The 19,904-nt window shown below is 52.8% G+C and overlaps 1 protein-coding gene across 1 annotated transcript; it reads right to left on the reverse strand.

The window, feature by feature from the left end:
• Window positions 1-1,588: 1,588 nt before the first annotated feature.
• LOC149358242 (uncharacterized) lies at window positions 1,589-3,069 on the reverse strand. Its single transcript, XM_089570296.1, has 2 exons — window positions 1,737-3,069; window positions 1,589-1,653 (listed from the first exon to the last, which is right to left on the reverse strand). The coding sequence occupies exon 1, from the start codon at window positions 3,023-3,025 to the stop codon at window positions 1,757-1,759; it is 1,269 nt and encodes a 422-aa protein (XP_089426422.1). The 5' UTR covers window positions 3,026-3,069; the 3' UTR covers window positions 1,589-1,653; window positions 1,737-1,756.
• Window positions 3,070-19,904: the final 16,835 nt, after the last annotated feature.

The following is a 19,904-nucleotide window of genomic DNA, read 5'->3' on the forward strand; positions in this document are numbered from 1 at the left end:
ATCCCACACGTCTGGTGGGGACCGACTATATCCTGAATTACTGACTGTAGTCTACAGGCTAAAATCTTCATGAAAACTTTATAATCCACGTTTGTGAGGGCGATAGGACGATATGCTGTGACCTGCTTTAACTTTTCTGCGTCATCGGATTTAGGGATTAGCACTGTATGGGATTTACCATAAGACGGGGGCAATTCATTTTCTTTATAGGCTTCGTTAAAAACTGCTGTCAGTACTGGCACTATTTCGCGTTTATATGCTTTGTAAAAAGCGGCGCTTAACCCATCAGGTCCAGGAGATTTTCCCAGGTTCAAATTTTCTATCGCTTGCTCGACCTCCGACGCAGTTATCGACAGCTGCAGCCTTTCTTTCTGTTCGTCATCTAATCGCGGCAAAGCGCCAAGAAACTTTTCCTTGAATGCGCTCACATCCACTTCTTGCTTTGCAAACAGCGCCTGATAATATTCAAGAAATGCCTGCTGGATATGCCCGCTTTCTCCAGATAACGCCCCGCCCCATTCAATCTGTTCAATGTGGTTTCGTTGAGCATGCGTTTTTTCCATTCCTAGCGCTCGTTTTGAAGGTGTCTCCCCATCAGCTATATCTTGCGCCCTAGCCCGCACCAGTGCGCCACGATAGCGTTCTTCTTCAAAGAGTTCAATCTTATTTTTTATTTTCCTAATGTCATCCATCCATTTGCCAGGCTCTTCGCTTTCTCTTTCGAGAAGTCTAGCTAGTAAAGATCTTAAATTGTCCTCCTCACGCTTCTCCTCTTGTCGTATGCAGCTTGACCTTTCGATTGCTGCTATTTTTATTTGTTGTTTGCAAAGTTCCCACTGCTGCCATACTTTCAGTTCCCCGCTCGGCTTTAATTTACTGATTTCTTCGTTTACTTTCCTGCTAAAGATGTCGTCTGTAATGAGCTTATTATTTAATTTCCACATTTCCCAAGAAAACTGATTTCCTCGTTTCTTTGTCCCTATCCCACACTTCACTAAACAATGATCCGAAAATGATACCGGTACTACATTGTAGCTATTGCATTTTGAAATAACGTTCGGTGACACATAAATGCGATCTAGCCGTGCATGGCTTGACCGCTGAAAATGAGTGAGTCTCACACAACGCTCGCCTTCTAAACATTCGGCCACATCATCGAGGTTGCACGTGTCTATAATTTCTGAGAGTACTTCAGTGCTTCTGTCCCTAAATGCCCTTGCACTGGTTTTGTCACAACCCCTCAGGACGCAATTGAAGTCACCCATTACGATCAGGCATTTCTCGCAACTGAAGTGCTTTTGTACGCTTTGAAAAAACGCTGTCCTCTCATCCACCGCATTTGGGGCGTACACACAAATGATGCGCCAATATGTTTTGTCGTACAGGAGGTCAACCAAAACAAATCGACCCGAAGGACACGCCGTATATGCCTGAACCTCAAGTCCCGGTACATTCTTTACAAAGATGACACAACCCGCAGACGTTCCTACAGCGTGGGCGACAACTGCAAAAAACCTAGACGTGAAACGTCTCACCATGCTCCCGGTCTCCTCTTCCCCGTCAATTTTCGTTTCCTGCACTGCTAGGACGTCAATGTCGTGCTCAGTTAAAAGGCGGTACACCTGGCTCTGCTTCTTCTTACTTGCCAGTCCCCTGACATTAAGTGTACCGACTTTCATGGGGAACGCAGGAGCCATTTTAAAGCAGAAGAAAGAGGCCGGGAACATGGTGCTTACCCTTCACGTCTAGCGCTTGGCTAGACGACATCGTTGACACCGGAGCCATCCGGTGCTGGTGCCAGGCCTGGCAGCGGGGGCGGCTTGTCAAGGGCTCTCCTCTCCGTCGACACAGTTGATCGTGTCCGGATGGACGACCGCCGTCCTTGGGTCGTTTTTGCCGGCGGCTCTTCGACGCTGGGGGCTTCCGCCTTGTCGTCTTCGGTTCCGGTCTGGGCGTGTGGCCGCTTCGCTGGGGCAGGGACGCCGGTCGTGCGGGCGCCGCTCTGGTCAAGGTTCTCCTCGGTCAGAGACGCTGGCTCGGTTTCTTGGAACGCTGGCACGCTTACTTCACCGCTCGACGCCTCCGTCTCCTTTCTAGTAGGTTCTGCCCCCTCAGGCTTGCGTCCGGCATCGCTGCGTCCGGCAGCGGCTTGCTGCGTCCGGCATCGGCTGGCGTCCGGCATCGAAGAGCCCGTCGATCCTGTTTGCGTTTCAGGTTCCTCTATGCCTTTCGCAGATTCTTCAGCCTCTACTACATCCATCAGGAGTTCCGCAGAGTCGTCTTTCGACGCCCCGCCCGTAGCCACCGCATAAGTGCGGACACACTCATTATCCGCGTGGCCGTACCGCCGGCATTTCGTACAGCGGGGAACCTTGCATTCACGCCGCACGTGGCCTGTACCATGGCAGCGCAAGCACTGCATTGGACGCCCAGGCGCTACGACAAGAGCCAACTCTCCGGCGACACGTACCTGGTGTGGCAGGTCATCCACTTTCAAGCCAGGCTTCAACTTCAGTAGGACCGTTCTTGTCGTTGAGCTCTTGTCATTGACGCCTTGTATCCGCCACCGCTCACGCGTAACGTCGGTCACTTTGCCAAACGCCGCGAATGCCGTCCGAATGTCGTCGTCGGCCACACCGTGAAGCATCCAGTGTAGCCGCAGCTTTACCTGCTGGTCTTCCGGGTCGATAATGAGGCAGCGGCGTTTCTTAACTTGCAGCTCGTTGAAGGCGAGCAACTTCTTTGCTGCCTCCGTGTTCCGCAGGGTAACCGCCCACACGTGGTTGATTTGGTACGCCCCCAACGCGACCACGTCGGGGAGCATACCGGTCTCGGCCAGGGCGTCTCGGAAATCCTCGACCCGGAACGGCCTCGCTCGCACGTCGCCGTGAAGAAAAACGGTGTTGAAAACAACACGTCCTGTTGGCAGTGTCGGCAAAATAATCTGATAATCCTTATCACCGCAGTCATCGATCCTGTTTCCGCGGCCGTCAAAGGCCGCTATCGCTGCTCCGCTGGAGCCCATGACCCTGCGATCCGTTCAGCTCGGCTGCCGGAAGCAGCCACGCCACGCCACCAGACGTTAACTTGTCAACTTATGTGCCGTGATATCTGCAGCCACAGTTGTTTCTTGTTCTTTTCATTGCGTGTAAATGTAGCAGCAGCATCTACATTCTCGCACGGGACAACAATGTTGTTGAGAAGGGCCTTTCAGTGGCTGATGGCCAATGACATAAGGAAATCTTCTGTGTTAACGAAAAAGACGCTCTGCTGAGTTTTTATTGTCGAAAGACATGAATACCTGACTTCGTGGTGACTTTCTAATGTGTCACAAGGAGTGCATGAACATGACATCAGAAATTCAACGCCCATTTTTGTGCATCTTGTAGTAAACCAGAAGGAAAAATGAGCACAAGTCAGGCACAATAGCTTGGGGTTGGTGAAAAAGTGCAATTAAGAAATCAAACTAAAGAGTGGAACACATACGCGCTGCGTATATTGTATTGAAAACAAAAAACAGCACTGGCAATTTTGTTAGATTTGCTGCCAATTAGGAAACCCTTTTCATTATATAAAAACATGGGGCATTGAGTAGCAATGTCACCGGGAATGTTAGTATACGTACATGTGCATATTCCGATCATCCATTTCCAGATCAAGGTAGTAATGGATACTACCAGGGTTATAATGAGGTAGTACAAGTGTAGTAACTGCCAAAAAAACGTAGTAACAGCAGAAGTTACTACCTTGTTACTACTTAATTTTCTTTCCAGTAGTAACAAGGTCGTAGCAACATAGTACATAGGCAGTAGGGGTTAAAAAAAGGTTGTAACAGCAGCCGTTACTACGTTTTCACTACCTTTTTTTCTAAGAGTGTAGGGCGCATGATCCGCCGCGTTTCCAACAAGCGGGGCGGTCTGCGGGTCAGGGACGCGCTTCGGCTCGTCTATGCCTTCGTGACTAGCCGGATCCTCTACGCCGTGCCATATCTCCGCACTACTAAGCAAGACGAGGCGCGAATAGACGCCGTCATCCGCAAGGCAACTAAGCGAGCCCTGGATCTCCCGGTGGCTACCTCTAATGCCAAACTCAAGGCATTGGGGGTGCTAAACTCCTACCAGGAGCTGCGGGAGGCCCACCTCGTGAACCAATACACGCGGCTCATGCAGACGGCCCCTGGGCGCCGCCTGCTAAACCGCTTACACATCCAACACGACTGCACTCCAGAGGAGGCGGAGCGTATCCCAGTACTGTGGCGCCATATGCTCTGGGTCTCCCCGCTCCCCCGTAACATGGACACCGACATGCACGTAAACAGGCGACAAGCGCGGGCTCGGGCTCTTGAGAGACAACACGGCTCCCGACCTGGTGTATATTATGTAGACGTAGCAGGCCCATCGCCCACGGGATTTTACACGGCCGCTGTCGTTCACCAGGAAATGCACGTTGATGGACTCTCCTTTCGAGCCCCGAATTCAATGCGAGCCGAGGAAGTAGCGATAGCGCTTGCTGCCGCCCACGCCAATTCGAGAATCATCATTACGGACTCCCGAAAAGCATGTGATCATTACTTGGCAGGGGAGATCTCCCCCTTAGCTGCTTGTATTCTAAGACGGACTGCCACTGATCCAACACCCAAAAGAATCATTTGGGCTCCTGGCCACCAGGGCTTACGAGGTAATGAGGCCGCTGACGCGGCTGCCCGAGCGCTTACTCACCGGGCTCCTCATCCCAGCTCTTCTGGCTCGGAGACTAACCAGCCGCTGCTGCGATTCAAGGAAATTATAACGCATTATAGCGACATCCACCGCCTTTTCCCGGCCCCTGCAAAGGGGCTGAGTAAGACGGAGGAGCGAACTTTAAGGCGCCTGCAGACAGGTACTATACTCTGTCCTGCAATCTTAAAGCATTACGATCCTAACACGGATGGGCGATGCCCACACTGTGGGGAGACCTGTGATATCTTCCACATGGTGTGGGCATGTACTCAAAATCCCCACCTCCCCCCTTCCCCTACCCCTTCCAGAGAGGCATGGGAGACTGCCCTTCTCAACTGCTCCTCGCTTGAGTCCCAAAGGGCTCTGGTGAAACGGGCTAGAGACGGGGCATTGTCATGCGGTGTCCCGGACTAGGGACGCCGACCATGTAGCGGGGCCACTCTGTGGCTCCCAAACTCTATTTCAGTAATTAAAAGTTTTCACCACCACCACCTGTCGTGCTCACCTGTGACGTCGCGAACTCGACGTCATCGTGACGTTGGCGCTCTGCGCGCTCGCATTGGCTGCCACTGCCCGCCGGAGCGGCGTGCCGGACATTCGCCGGACGCGGTGCACCGGACATATCTACGCGGTTTGACGCGTCCGGCGGTCGCCGGCTGGCCGGAGCGGCGCCGCCGGACGCGGCGAGCCGGACCGGATTCGGAGCGCCCGCCTGACATGTGTCCCCGCCTTTACTCAGCCCCTTGGCAGGTTCCGGGTAGAGGCGGTGGCTGTCGCAGTAATGAGTTAAGATTTCGCGGAACCGCAGAAGCGGTTTATGAGCTTCTGAGCCAGGAGAGCTAGGATGAGGAGCCCGGTGTGTGAGCGCCCGGGCAGACGCATCAGCGGCCTCATTGCCTCGTAGACCCTGGTGGCCAGGAGCCCAGACTACGTTTGTGCAAGGATGTGCCTTAGGAACATCAATGTTCGATGCATAAAAGCCCTTTTCTAGCGAACTCCTTTTGGCGCGGTTCAGGTGTCCACCGGGATATGTGAGACAGTTACTGCGTCATTTCCTTTCCTCAAAAGCAAAAAAAAAAAACCTTTTGGCTACAAAATTTAATTTTCAAACTTCATTTTAGTAAGTATAGTTTACAAATGCGTACTAAACGCATCTCTTCTGATGCTAGGACGAGCTCTACGCCTTTGTACGATGGTTCGATTCCTGGCAGCGGCGGCTTATATTGATGGAGGCGAAAGGCGAAAAGGCTTGGCACTGGCAGGGGCGCTTCCGGGACCCCGACCTACGTCGACAGTCGAACGCTAATGGTCACACACTAAAGCTTTTGCCTTCAAATTGTGTAAGCATTCTTAAGTGCTCGAAGCCTCACTATGTGGCTAGTGTGTACTCGCAACACTCTGGCGCAGACTACAGACACACACTCTCCCCTCACCCCTTAACCTAGGCCACTATCATCCCTCCTTCCCCACTCCTGCTCGCGCCCTATGCTCAGAACCCTTCGCTTCTTCCCTGCACATCCTTTCCCTCTGCCCGGTGGACCCTCCCCCGCGGGGCCTAGAGAACCTCAAGACCTGGGAGATCATGCTGCGTTCGGAGGACCCGGTCGCGCAGACCACCGTCCGGGCTGCCAGCGTTATGGACCTTAGGAACATAAACACTTGAGTGCAGTGCGGTCGTGCGGGGGACCCAGGGGAGTGCCCCGAATTCCATAATAAAGTTTTTTTCTCTCCCTCCCTCTCGCAGATGGCACAAAAAATCCCAGCGATGCCAAGAAAAATAGGTTGACGTCATCAAGCGGCCGTCATCAAGAGCCAATGAGCAGCGAAATTTGACAGTCATGCAGATTTGGTTCCTTTTATAGATATCCACCACTGGCTGATGTCAATGCGGCGCAAGTATTCACGATAGCATTCATAAGAAAACTGAGCAATCGTTTCCCATACAGCGTTCCCTGCGGTGCAGCTTTGCATATAGCTTACATGTGCTAGTCAAGTTGGAAGCCAGCTTGCGGAACGGATTCGACCCGATGACATAGGCATCTTCAGTTGTCTGCCTTCCCTTAAGGCGCAGTTGAGGTGTCCACCGAGATGTGAGAGACTGCGCCATTTCCTTGGTGGTGGTGATGGTTACAACTTTACTGCCACAAAATGGAAGGGATTAGTTGGGGCTGGGGCGAGTCCAGGCTGACCTCCAGTCGGGGGCGACCTCTTGAGCTCGCGTGATGAAGGCCGCCGAGGCGCCTCGCTCGTACACGGAGATTACAAACTTTTATCGCGAGCAAAGATGCACGTATCCCGCCCCTCACCCAGACCTGAACAGGGCGCAAGACACTTGGACGCCTTCAAACAAAGGCAATTCTTAGCCCCTACCTATTATGTCTAATCGCAAACGATGAAATGACCATGCATGCCCGCACTGCGGTGGCGGGACGCACGCCACCCAAGACCATATTGTTGCGAAAACAGCACTATGCTAGTCGCCGAGCCATTTCGCGGAGCTCTGGAAAGGCCAAGCTGCGCATGCGCGAGGAGCGGGTGACGTCACACGGCTCACAGCTGGCGAGCCTGCGTGCCAGGGGCGGGGAGTAGGGGGCCTCCTACATCGGTTGAAAATAAAGTTCTTCTACTACTACTACTACTACTACTACTACTACTACTACTACTACTACTACTACTACTACTACTACTACTACTACTACTACTACTACTACTACTATTCCGCGGTGGCTCAGCGGCTAAGGTGCTCGGCTGCTGACCCAAAAGACGCGGGTTCGATCCCGGCCGCGGCGGCTAGAATTTCTTTGGAGGAGAAATTCTAGAGGCCCGTGTACTGTGCGATGTCAGTGCACGTTAAAGAACCCCAGGTGGTCGAAATTTCCGGAGCCCTCCACTACGGCGTCTCTCATAGCCTTAGTCGCTTTGGGACGTTAAACCCCATAAACCAAACCAAACCAAACCAAACCAAACTACTACTACTACTACTGCTACTACTACTACTACTACTACTACTGCTACTGCTACTGCTACTGCTACTGCTACTACTACTGCTACTACTACTACTACTACTACTACTACTACTGCTACTGCTACTGCTACTACTGCTACTACTGCTACTACTGCTACTACTGCTACTACTGCTACTGCTACTGCTACTGCTACTGCTACTGCTACTGCTACTACTACTACTACTACTGGCGTGCCGGGGCCGCCCGCTGGAGCCTACACCTGGCAGCCCCGGTGCCTCATAACCCTCATCTGGACGCCAGCGCATGCTGGCCTCCCTGGCAACGAGGAGGCTGATTCCCTAGCCCGAGGTCTGACATTCCGGGCAGGAGTCGAGCCCCCTCTACGAGCCTCGGATCGCCTGCTCTCCTTCCATGATATGCTCTCGTACTACCGAGACAAACGAAGGGAATACGCACCCCCAGCTCCATACCTCACCATAGCGCAGGCTGCACATTGGCGACAACTACAAACCCGAACTGCTCCATACTCAATACTGCTGCATGCCCGATACCCAGACCAATTCCCGTCAACATGCAAGCTTTGCGGCAAACCAGGAGACTTCTTACACACCCTCCTCACATGCCCCACCTCCCCTAATCCCCCATCACCAACCGCGGCGGAGTCTTACTGGGAGTCTCTCCTGATCAGCTCGTCCGCTCAAGACCAGCGCCGGATCATCTCCAGCGCTCACAGAAGGATTGCGCTCCAGGGGCTATCCTTCGCGTTGTAAGGGTGCCTCCTCCTCACATTGAGGAGGCATCCAAGTGCCATGTAGGGGGCTTCGCCCCCACGATTTACATCATTGGCAATAAACGTTTCCACCACCACCACCGCTGCCGCACACACTCTATCGCCTCACCGACAGTCTCTCTCCCTCTCTGATGCACAGTAGCGATAGCGCATCGCCATCTGCGTAGTTTGTGGTGTATATAAAATTGGCACTGGCTTAGCACTGCTGTGCTAGGGTGCTAGGATATACGTAGCGGGAGGTGAGGGCGAGGTGTCTACATCTCGGTGGACACCTGAACCAGAGGGAAGGCGCATAACTGCTCTCTTCGAACAGTGGACACCTCGACCATGCTTTAAGCTAAATGGCGGTAGTGAACGGTGTGCGCTGCATGCGTTGGCATGGACAACGTGTGCTAGAAACGCGGCGCTATAGCCATATAGGCCGTCGGCGTTCGTTGTGTTCATTGGCGTTGACCAGGTTTTACACAACGATCATATTAAGGAAAGGAAGTGACCATAATGGCTCCCCGGGTCAGTGGACGCCTGAATCGTGCATATAGGTACGTGGGGTGAGAGAGAGATTCGAGCTGCAAGCACTCCGATCATTTTAAGGAAAGGAAGGCGAGCGCGCGCGGCGAGGCACGCCAGCTGTGCGTAGCGACGTCACTTGCTCCTCGCGCATGCGCAGTATGGTCGTGCAAGAGCACGCGAAACGGCGAGACTGTGGGCAATGTAGCTCACGCAACAATATATGGCTACGCGCAGATGTTGCTTTCGCAATCCTCCAGGTTTAAACGCAGCTAAACCACAGGCAATTTTTTATGGGAATGCGCTAGCAAACGCCCTCCGACGACGCACTTGCCAGCTCCCTCGGCGGAGGAATGCGACAGGCTCTTGCCCAGTTCAAGAAACACAACCCACTGGCCCTCACCGCGCCATTTCCTTAAAAATTGTTTTTGACGAAAGGAAATGATGCAGTAATTATCTCCCATCTCGGTGTACACCTCAAACGCGCCGCAAGGGCAGGGAGGACGATGGAAGTGAAAGTAGACAAAGAAAAAGATGTGCCGTAGTCGAGGTCTCCGGAATAACTTCGACCACCTGGGGAATGAATGAATGAATGAAAAACTTTATTGTTACAAGTGTTCTCTCAGCTTAGGTGGAGCCCTCAGTCCAATGCCCCAGTGGCTTTTGCAGTCTTGCGAGCCGTGTCGATCAGCTTGAGCTGCTCTTCAGGCTTCGAGCTGGACAGCGCAGCCTCCCACTGCCCCGGTGTTGGTGTGTTGTTTATCGGTGCTGCCTGCATTTTCGAACAGGCCCATGTAACGTGGTAAAGCGTTGGGTGTTCACCGCATAGCGGGCATTTGTTATATGTGGAAGGATAGATTTTTCTTAGTAAACTCAGATTGGGGTATGATATTTAACGTGCGCTGACATCGCACAGCCCTAGGGCCCCATTTGCGTTTCGCCTCCATCGAAAGAACGCTCCTTGCGTTTGCTCAGCCCTTTCGCAGGAGGATGAAAGCGGCTATGCTGGGTTTTCATATAATTGAATAATGTCTCAGTACGTTCCCGTCCCCGTCGCGGTGGCTCAGTGGTTACGGCGCTCGGCTGCTGACCCGAAAGACGCGGGTTCGAGCCCGGCCGCGGCGGCTGAATTTCGATGAAGGTGAAATTCTAGAGGCCCGTGTACTGTGCGATGTCAGTTCACGTTAGAGAACCCCAGGTGGTCGAAATTTCCGGAGCCCTTCACTACAGCGTCCCTCATAGCCTGAGTTGCCTTGGGACGTTAAACCCCAATAAACCAACCAAGCAAGTATCTTCTGAGGCGCGTCTTCGTTTCATTTCTCAGTGCGCAACCTACGTCGAGATCGAACGCTCACGATGACACACTAATGCTTTTACCTTCACAGCACGCAAGCAGTCTGAAGTGCCCTCTGAATTTCGTTGCCGCTAATACTGGCATTCTTCAAGGTCTCCTTAGTATGAAACACAAGGTTTCAAGCGGGTGGTACGATTGGTACACAGATGTCATTCAAGCGGGGGGTACGATTGGTACACAGATTGCGGACCGCCTAATTGGCGTAGAACTTTCAGAGCGTATCAAACAACTCAGCGCGTTAAAAGCACAGGACGCTACAAATACCAATCGACAATCTTTGGTTCCCCAAACCGCCACTTCTTGAACTAATTGATATAAGACATTCAACGAGGTCAATGTGGTGTAAGTATTCCCGAATGCATTGATAACAAAAGTGAGCAATCGTTTGCCACACAGCGTTTCTTGCGTGTCGTACAATTTCTCTCTGCATATAGCTTACATGTGCTAGTCAAGTTGGAAGCTAGCATGCGAAAGGATTCGAACCGACGACATATGTACCTTCAATTGTATGCCTTCCAAGACTCTCTGCCCTTGGGTCCACCTAGGGTCCTTTAACGTGGACTGAGATCGCACAGTGCGCAGGCCTCTAGAGTTGGCATCAAAAAAGTAGATATCCGGATATGACGAAAAATTTGTATCGGACATAGCTAAGATGGCTAATGACGTAATATTCGTTCGATGTTGTTAACGCTCGATACTCATACGCTGCCTCAGTGTTTTGCACTTTTCATTGCGAAAGCAACATTACGCTCATCAACGACCTTTCGCGAAGCGGCGGCCGGTAGCCACGTTTGACCTTTAGAATGACCTCTGACGTCATACCAGGGTGAGAGATGGGCTAACAAGTCGACTCGTCGCGCAGCGGCGGCCGGTAGCCACGCGTGACATTTAGAACGACCTCTGACGTCATGCCATGCCTAGTGACGTCATAGCGTGACGTCATATCAGGGTGAGAGGTGGGCTAACAAGTCGAGTCGTCGCGCAGCGGCGGCCGGTAGCCACGCGTGACCTTTAGACGCGGCGCGCCGCGTTCCTTCCGTTAGAGGCACTGCGCTCACTTTCGCAACCTACCAGGCTTAACCAAAGCTAAGCCCCCGCCAATTTATTTATTTTTAAGTAGGATGGCTCAGTGGCCTACTCAATGGAAGACAAAGTTGAGAGGGAGGTCACATGCGGCGTTCAAAGAGACGCGCGTGGAGCGCCGACGACGGCTGCAGCAAAAGGCACAGGCAGAGTCGTAACAAGCGCTTTCTCGTCACAAGCAGACGTTTTAAGGCCTCTCCCCAAAAGATTAATTTATAGTTCCTCGCCGCATGAAGAAAAGAATGTCATTTGTTTCAATCAAAAGATTTTGCTTAAAACAGCGCAATCATGCTAACATCAACTTTGCGCCCTTTTGGTGTGCTTACGCAGGTTTTGTAGGGTAACAGAGAGAAAATATGGTATTTGATAATTAGCACAACTGGCAGTGGCATCCATTCCTGGTGACGGCACATTTATTTTGAGGGCACTCTTACGAAAGTATACCTCTGATCTTAATTTTTTTTTTGTGACTCATAAAGTGAAGTGTAGCATTTCGTCATTTATCGTCATATGTGCCCTTCGGCATTCAGGTTGACATACTACACCATTTCGTCGATTCCGGTTACGTCACACTACGAATACGAAAATCGGTTTTTGAGGTAAGAAAAGCGGCAGTAGTTCTCGCATTTCGACACCTCGGTGCACACCTCAACCGCGCCTTAAGGGAAAAGGTAAAATGTCAGAAAGCAAGCAATTCCAGGCGCATACGTCATCGGCCCGAACCCCTGTCGCAAGCTAGCCTCCAACTTGATTTTTTTAAAAAATTGGAGGACGCTTAAGCTTATAGTGTTTAAGAGTGGAACGCAACAGCGTGTTGCAGCGTTGCCGAGGAGTCAACGGAACGCCATCGCCCGTTCGGCGCGACGCCTTGCACGAAGGAAAGGAAACGACGTCTGTCTCACATATCTCGTTGGACACCCGAACCGCGCTGTAAGGGAAGGAAAATGAAACGACGATCTCTCATACCTTGATGGACAGCCGAACCCGCCATATAGCCGCCGCGGTGGCTCAGTGGTTACGGTGCTCAGCTGCTGACCCAAAAGGCGCGGGTTCGATCCCGGCCGCAGCGGCGGAATTTCTTTGGAGGAGAAATTCTAAAGGTATGTGTATTGTGCGATGTCAGTGCACGTTAAAGAACCCCAGGTGGTCGAAATACAATCCAATATGCTAATATGGTACCTACTGGCCTCGCTACGCGACGGGTTGAAAGTGCAACTAGTATTGCTTTTGCAATAAAAGAAAAGACGCGCGTCGCAGCAACAACCGCGTCCGCCGAAGCAGACGCTGGCTGAAAAAACAGATAAACGGCAGAAGCCGCGCTCGCTTCCGACGCACGGGCTGGAGCTCTGTTAGAGTGTACATTCTAGTACACTCTAGCTCTGTTTATACAACTGGTATGACGTCACTCCGACCGCAGCGCTCCTAGCGGGAGAAGCGAGAGGCTCACCGCCCGCCGTGTCTACCGCCGCTCTCCGCCGACGGCACGAGTTGGGGCAGGTTGGGGCCCTCCTCTTTCACAGATGGTGTGACGTCACTCCTACCGCAGCGCCTCTAGTGGGAGAAAGCCCCGCCGCGGTGGCTCAGTGGTTACGGCGCTCGGCTGCTGACCTGAAAGACGTGGGTTCGATCCCGGCCGCGCGGCTGAATTTCGATGAAGGCGAAATTCTAGAGGCCCGTTTGCTGTGCGATGTCAGTGCACCCCAGGTGGTCGAAATTTCCGGTGCCCTTCACTACGGCGTCCCTCATAGCCTGAGTTGCTTTGGGACGTTAAACACCAATAAACCAAACCAATCTAGTGGGAGAAGCGAGAGGCTCACCGCCCGCCGTGTCTACCGCCGCTCTACGCTGACGAGCGGAGCCGGGGCCCTTTTCTTCCACAGATGGTGTGACATCACTCCTACCGCAGCGCCTCTAGTGGGAGAAGCGAGAGGCTCACCGCCCGCCGTGTCTACCGCCGCTCTACGCTGACGAGCGGAGCCGGGGCCCTTTTCTTCCACAGATGGTGTGACATCACTCCTACCGCAGCGCCTCTAGTGGGAGAAGCGAGAGGCTCACCGCCCGCCGTGTCTACCGCCGCTCTACGCTGACGAGCGGAGCCGGGGCCCTTTTCTTCCACAGATGGTGTGACATCACTCCTACCGCAGCGCCTCTAGTGGGAGAAGCGAGAGGCTCACCGCCCGCCGTGTCTACCGCCGCTCTACGGTGACGAGCGGAGCCGGGGCCCTTTTCTTCCACAGATGGTGTGACATCACTCCTACCGCAGCGCCTCTAGTGGGAGAAGCGAGAGGCTCACCGCCCGCCGTGTCTACCGCCGCTCTACGCTGACGAGCGGAGCCGGGGCCCTTTTCTTCCACAGATGGTGTGACATCACTCCTACCGCAGCGCCTCTAGTGGGAGAAGCGAGAGGCTCACCGCCCGCCGTGTCTACCGCCGCTCTACGCTGACGAGCGGAGCCGGGGCCCTTTTCTTCCACAGATGGTGTGACATCACTCCTACCGCAGCGCCTCTAGTGGGAGAAGCGAGAGGCTCACCGCCCGCCGTGTCTACCGCCGCTCTACGCTGACGAGCGGAGCCGGGGCCCTTTTCTTCCACAGATGGTGTGACATCACTCCTACCGCAGCGCCTCTAGTGGGAGAAGCGAGAGGCTCACCGCCCGCCGTGTCTACCGCCGCTCTACGCTGACGAGCGGAGCCGGGGCCCTTTTCTTCCACAGATGGTGTGACATCACTCCTACCGCAGCGCCTCTAGTGGGAGAAGCGAGAGGCTCACCGCCCGCCGTGTCTACCGCCGCTCTACGCTGACGAGCGGAGCCGGGGCCCTTTTCTTCCACAGATGGTGTGACATCACTCCTACCGCAGCGCCTCTAGTGGGAGAAGCGAGAGGCTCACCGCCCGCCGTGTCTACCGCCGCTCTACGCTGACGAGCGGAGCCGGGGCCCTTTTCTTCCACAGATGGTGTGACATCACTCCTACCGCAGCGCCTCTAGTGGGAGAAGCGAGAGGCTCACCGCCCGCCGTGTCTACCGCCGCTCTACGCTGACGAGCGGAGCCGGGGCCCTTTTCTTCCACAGATGGTGTGACATCACTCCTACCGCAGCGCCTCTAGTGGGAGAAGCGAGAGGCTCACCGCCCGCCGTGTCTACCGCCGCTCTACGGTGACGAGCGGAGCCGGGGCCCTTTTCTTCCACAGATGGTGTGACATCACTCCTACCGCAGCGCCTCTAGTGGGAGAAGCGAGAGGCTCACCGCCCGCCGTGTCTACCGCCGCTCTACACTGACGAGCCGAGCTGGGGCCCTGGTTTTTCGCAGCTAGTATGACGTCACGTCTAAGGTCACGCTAAAAGTCAAACGTGTCCAACGCCGTGCTACGCTGAAGGGCTCAAACTGTGAGCAGTCTTGCTTTCGCAATAAAACGACCCCTGTCTCTCATCTCGGTGTACACCCGAAAGGAATGGACACCACAGTACATGTCTGTAAAGCACCCTTCGAAGACACCATATTCACTAGACGCGCCTTTGTTCATTCCAAAGCATCGAGCTGGCGTGGCGGTCTGGTTACCGTGCTCGTCTCGCACTCCGGAGGCCATAGTTCGATCCCCCAAATCGACCAATTTCATATATTTTATTTATTAATGTATCTGGGATTTTGCGCTCACGGCCAACGCCGCCGACGACGACACCGGCTTTTATGCGACACGGGGCCTTTAACGGTGTCGCGTTAAAATTGGCAGTGGCTTAGCTCTGCTATGCCAGGATAGCGTGAGGTGAGGGCGAGGTGTCCACATGTCGGTGGAGACCTGAACCAGAGGCGCATAATTGCCCTTTTGGAACAGTGTGCACCTCAACCGTGCTTTAAGCTAAGTGGCGATAGTGACAGGTGTGCGCTGCATGCGTTGGCATTGACAACGTTGCGCCAGAAACGCGGCGGTGAAACCATAGGCCGTCGGCGTTCGTTGTGTTCATTGGCGTTAGCATCGACAACGTTTTTAGTCAAAGAACGTGCGTTCGCTGATTGCCTTGATTTTCATTATCTGCATCAGTCAGTCTCTGCAGGGCTTGAACCAGAAAATGCGAGGCAGTGACAAGCTCAATGTTCCCCTTTACTCCGATCATTTTAAGGAAAGGAAGTGAGCATAATGGCTCCCTAGGTCAGTGGACGCCTGAATCGTGCTTATAGGTATACGTGTGGTGATGAGAGAGATGTCGGCTGCAGGCATTGACAAGACTGTGCTAGAAACGCGGCGCTGAAGCCATAGGCCGTCGGTGTTCATTGTGTTCATTGGGGGTTGGCGTTGTCAACGTTGTTGTTGTTGTTGTGACTAAGAGAAGGATGAAAAGGAAATTGCACGGGCCTGCCTACTGGCTTGAGCCAAGTCATCACCGCTGCCACGTGCAGATAGATTGATTGATTGATTGATTGATTGAAAACATCTTTATTTATTCAGTATTTTCAGAACATGTGGGTGGGCCGCCTAGTCCGGTAGTCCATTGGCTGCTGCTGCTGCGGTGGCCCTCCCCACCAGCCAGTGCTGACGGTCAGGATCATCGCTGAGCAGAATAGCCTCCCACTGCTCCTCCGAGGGGTTGGGAATGGGGTCAAGTAAGGGATTAAATTGGCATGCCCACACCATATGGTAGAGGTTAGCTACCTCTCCACAGTGTGGGCACTGCGGAGAGTATAGTGTAGGGTACCACAGGTGTAATTTAGCTGGTGTTGGGTATGTGTTGGTTTGTAGTCTCCTAAGGGTGTTCTCTTCTAACTTATTGAGGGATTTGTGTGGTGTTGGGTACTCCTTTCTGGCTGTTCTGTACGGCGCGAGATTGTCAGTATACACTGCTAAACCTATCAGGTCACGGCACCCTTCATGGTGATCAGGGGGAGACGCCCGGTATAGAAGAGCTCGGGCATGCCTGTGAGCGGCTTCGTTTCCTCCTGGTAGTTCCAGGTGACCGGGAAACCAGATGATTGAGGCTTGGTTGGGTGGATGCTTAGTCAGCAATGACAACCCTGACTTATGAATTAATCCGGAATTGTAGTTGCGACAGGCGTTCTGGGAATCAGTGAGCACAACGGCGTTGGGGTTATATGCTACAGCTAATGCAATAGCTGCCTCCTCTGCGTGAGTGGGGTTAGATGTTTTCACCGAGGCGCAGTTCACCATCGACCCTGAAGGCGTTGAGACTACAATAGTCATGACTCCATTCTGTGGTCCTGCTGCGTCCACGTAAAGGGTGTTAGTCTGCTTGTCCCATTTCTTCTGCAGGGCTTCCCCTCTTGCCTTCCTCCTCTCGATGTTATATGCGGGATGCATATTCCGCGGAATGGGGTGCACGTTGATGCGTCTTCTTACATCGCGTGGGACCTCTTCCCTTTGGTCAATTGTATACGGCTGATTAACATGGATCTTCTCGAGCAGTTCTCTGCCGGGTGTTGTGATTGCGAGCCTATTGAGTTGTGAGAGCCATTGTGCTTCCCACATCTCTTTGAGGGTATTATGTATTCCTAGAGCCATGAGCTTGGCCGTTGGCGTGGAGTTCGGTAGCCCCAGTGCCGTCTTGTAGGCTTTCCTGATGAGTGTCTCCAACTTTTCAATTTCCGACCTGGAGAGGTTAAGGAATGCCGTCCCGTACATTATCCGCGAGATCACGAAAGCTTGCACTAAGCGGATGGTGTCCCTTTTCTTAATGCCATGGTGTTTATTTCTGATACGATGTATCATCCGGAGGATTTGCTCGGTGGATGTTGTAAGCTTCTTCATTGTGGTGGTGTTCTGTCGCCCCTGCGGGATATACTGCCCTAGGATCTTGATCTCCGTGGGTTTCTGTACTGGGTGGCCCTCTATATACACCGAGATGTTCTGCGCTAGGGGTGTCCTCGGGTTCTTCAGAATTAGCAACTCGGACTTTTCCGGCGCACACTGGAGGCCTCTCTCTCTGGCGTACCGGGCCACCGTGTCCGCTGCTGCTTGAAGACGCTCCTCGATCTCGGCGTCACTCCCCGAGTTGCACCAGACAGTGATATCATCCGCATACAATGTGTGTTTGATGCCGGGAATTTCGGAAAGAAGGCCTGGTAGATCTTTCATAGCCAAGTTGAACAAGAGGGGTGACAGTACCGCCCCTTGCGGAGTTCCCCTCGGGCCTAGAGTGATGGGATCTGATTTTATTCCACCGAAGTTTATAGTGGCTTGCCTGGCTGATAAGAAGTTTTTGATATAGTTGTAGGTTCTTGCGCCACAGTTGGTATCGGCGAGGCTTTGCAGGATATTTTTATGTAGAACGTTATCGAACGCTCCTTTCAAATCTAGTGCCAGGATGGCCCTTGTCTGTGACTTGGGAGGTGTCTCAAGGAGGGCTTTGTACAAATACAATAGGGCGTCCTGTGTTGATAGGTGAGGGCGAAAGCCGAATTGAGTGTTAGGTAGGAGGTTGTTATCTTCTAAGTATCTACTCAGTCTCGTGTTGATGACCCTCTCTATGAGTTTCCCCAAACACGAGGTCAGCGATATCGGCCTTAGATTATCCAGTTTAAGGGGTTTGTTCGGCTTCGGAATGAACCGAACCTCGGCTGTCTTCCAGGATATTGGTAACGTTCCAGTAGCCCAATGCTGCTCGTTGAAGCATTCCACCAGCGAGGTGATGGTGTCATCGCTGAGGTTAAATAAGAGCTTCGCTGTTATCTGATCTGGACCTGGAGCTGCATTTTTTCTCATGGCCGCGATTTCTGCTTTGATTTCTTCTTTCGTGAGTGGGATGTCCAGCTCGGGATTCGGCAGCCCAGAATACTCCGGCTGTTCCACGACTTGGTCCGTGCACAGATACCTGGTCTTGAGCTTTTCCATCAACTCTGTGTCCGTACCAGGGGTGGCGTGTACGATCTTCGTGAGCCTGTCTTTAGTGGCCGACTTGCTGCTGCTGGGGTCGATTAGGACACGTAGGAGCTTCCAAGTCTTTGACACCCCTAACTTCCCCTGAATACCATCACAGAGCGAATTCCAGTTCTGTCTGGTTAAGGATATGGCATAGGCTTCTGCCTTTTTGTTTATCTCCTCTATTTTTTTCTTGAGTTTGCGGTTAAGCCGTTGTCTGCGCCATCTCTTTGTCAATGAGTGCCTCGCTTCCCATAAATGTAGAAGGTGCGGATCGACCGCTGGGCAGTCCTCTGTCGTGCAGACCTCTTTTGTAAAGGCTTTCAAAGTGTGCACCTCATCTTTAACCCATTCCTCTAGGTCGGTAATAGTTTTTGCAGTAGATGTGTGGGCCTTTCTCCACCTGTCCCAGTTCGTAACTCTTGCGATGCCTATTTTGCGCTTGCACGCATTTGTGCTTATCTCCAGAGAGAGTATGAAGTGATCGCTTCCCAGGTGCTGTTCGGTATTCTTCCAAATGGCGCTTTGTATGTTCTTGGTGAACGTCAGGTCAGGACACGTATCTCTACTGACACTGTTTCCCAGCCTCGTAGGGTAAGTGGGATCGGTGAGGGTCGATAACCCTTCTTGCGTCACTACTTCTTCCAGTTTTCTGCCTTTTGGTGTCGCTGCCGGGTAGCCCCATGAAGGGTGTGGTGCGTTGAAGTCGCCCCCAATCACGCAGGGGGAATGGCCCGCTAAGGTCAGAAATTTCTTTATGAGGGAACCCAATTTTGCGTGCCTGTCTTTAGGAGGGCTGTATACGTTCAATACGTGCGTGCTTGCCGCTCCTCTTTGGAGAGGAAGAATAGTTATATAGCAGTGCGCAATATCCGGCTCGAAAGGGTCGTGCAATATGGCAGTGTATAATTTGTGCACTAACGTGGCAGTTAACTGGTCGTGCTGGTAAGTCACATAGTCCTGGAGTTTAATAGGTATTTGGTGGGGTTCTTGAATTAGGATAGCTGCCGGTGGGTCAGATTCCTGAGATATAAGGAGATTTAGAGCAGCCTGCTTTCTCCTGTATCCCCGGCAGTTCCACTGCCAGATATTTACTCTAGGTTTGGCTGGCATGTTGAATCCGTATCGGATGGCTCGTCCACTTGCATTGTACGAGCGAATTTCGACTTATGTCTTTTATACGCATGTTCCTTCCGAAGTGCAGAAATTGCAGTCTCCGTGTATCGTCGGTTGTTTGCAAGCTGCTCTCGAATTTCTTGGAATTGGGCGTTCACGTAAATTGGAAAAGCTTGGAACTCCTCCTTGAAGGACCTCAGTTCTTGGATAATTTGTTGATAGACCTCGCCTAAGGCGGGCTGGGAGCTAGGTATTACCTGCTGTTTTTGGTTTTGAGGAGTCGGCTGAGTTACCGGCGTTATTGCGTTAGTAGTTGCTCGCTTAAGCTCTTGGTTTTGGATGGTTAAAGCACTGACTTGTTTTTTCAGACTTTCTATCTCTTTTTTGAGTGCTGCCAACTCCGTGTTATTCTGAGGGGAGGACGAGGGGAGGGGAGGCCACTCTGCAAAGCTCACCTTCGAATCTGAAGGCTGGCCCGAGGACGTCTTCTTCAGCGCCCCGGT

This window comes from Amblyomma mixtum, chromosome 2, assembly GCF_055824585.1.
Source record: "Amblyomma mixtum isolate Tamu chromosome 2, ASM5582458v1, whole genome shotgun sequence".
Classification (NCBI taxonomy): Eukaryota; Metazoa; Arthropoda; class Arachnida; order Ixodida; family Ixodidae; genus Amblyomma; species Amblyomma mixtum.

Excerpts from the sequence above, each read along its gene's own strand:
- LOC149358242 (XM_089570296.1), bottom strand. The coding sequence starts at position 3,025 with ATGGGCTCCAGCGGAGCAGCGATAGCGGCCTTTGACGGCCGCGGAAAC.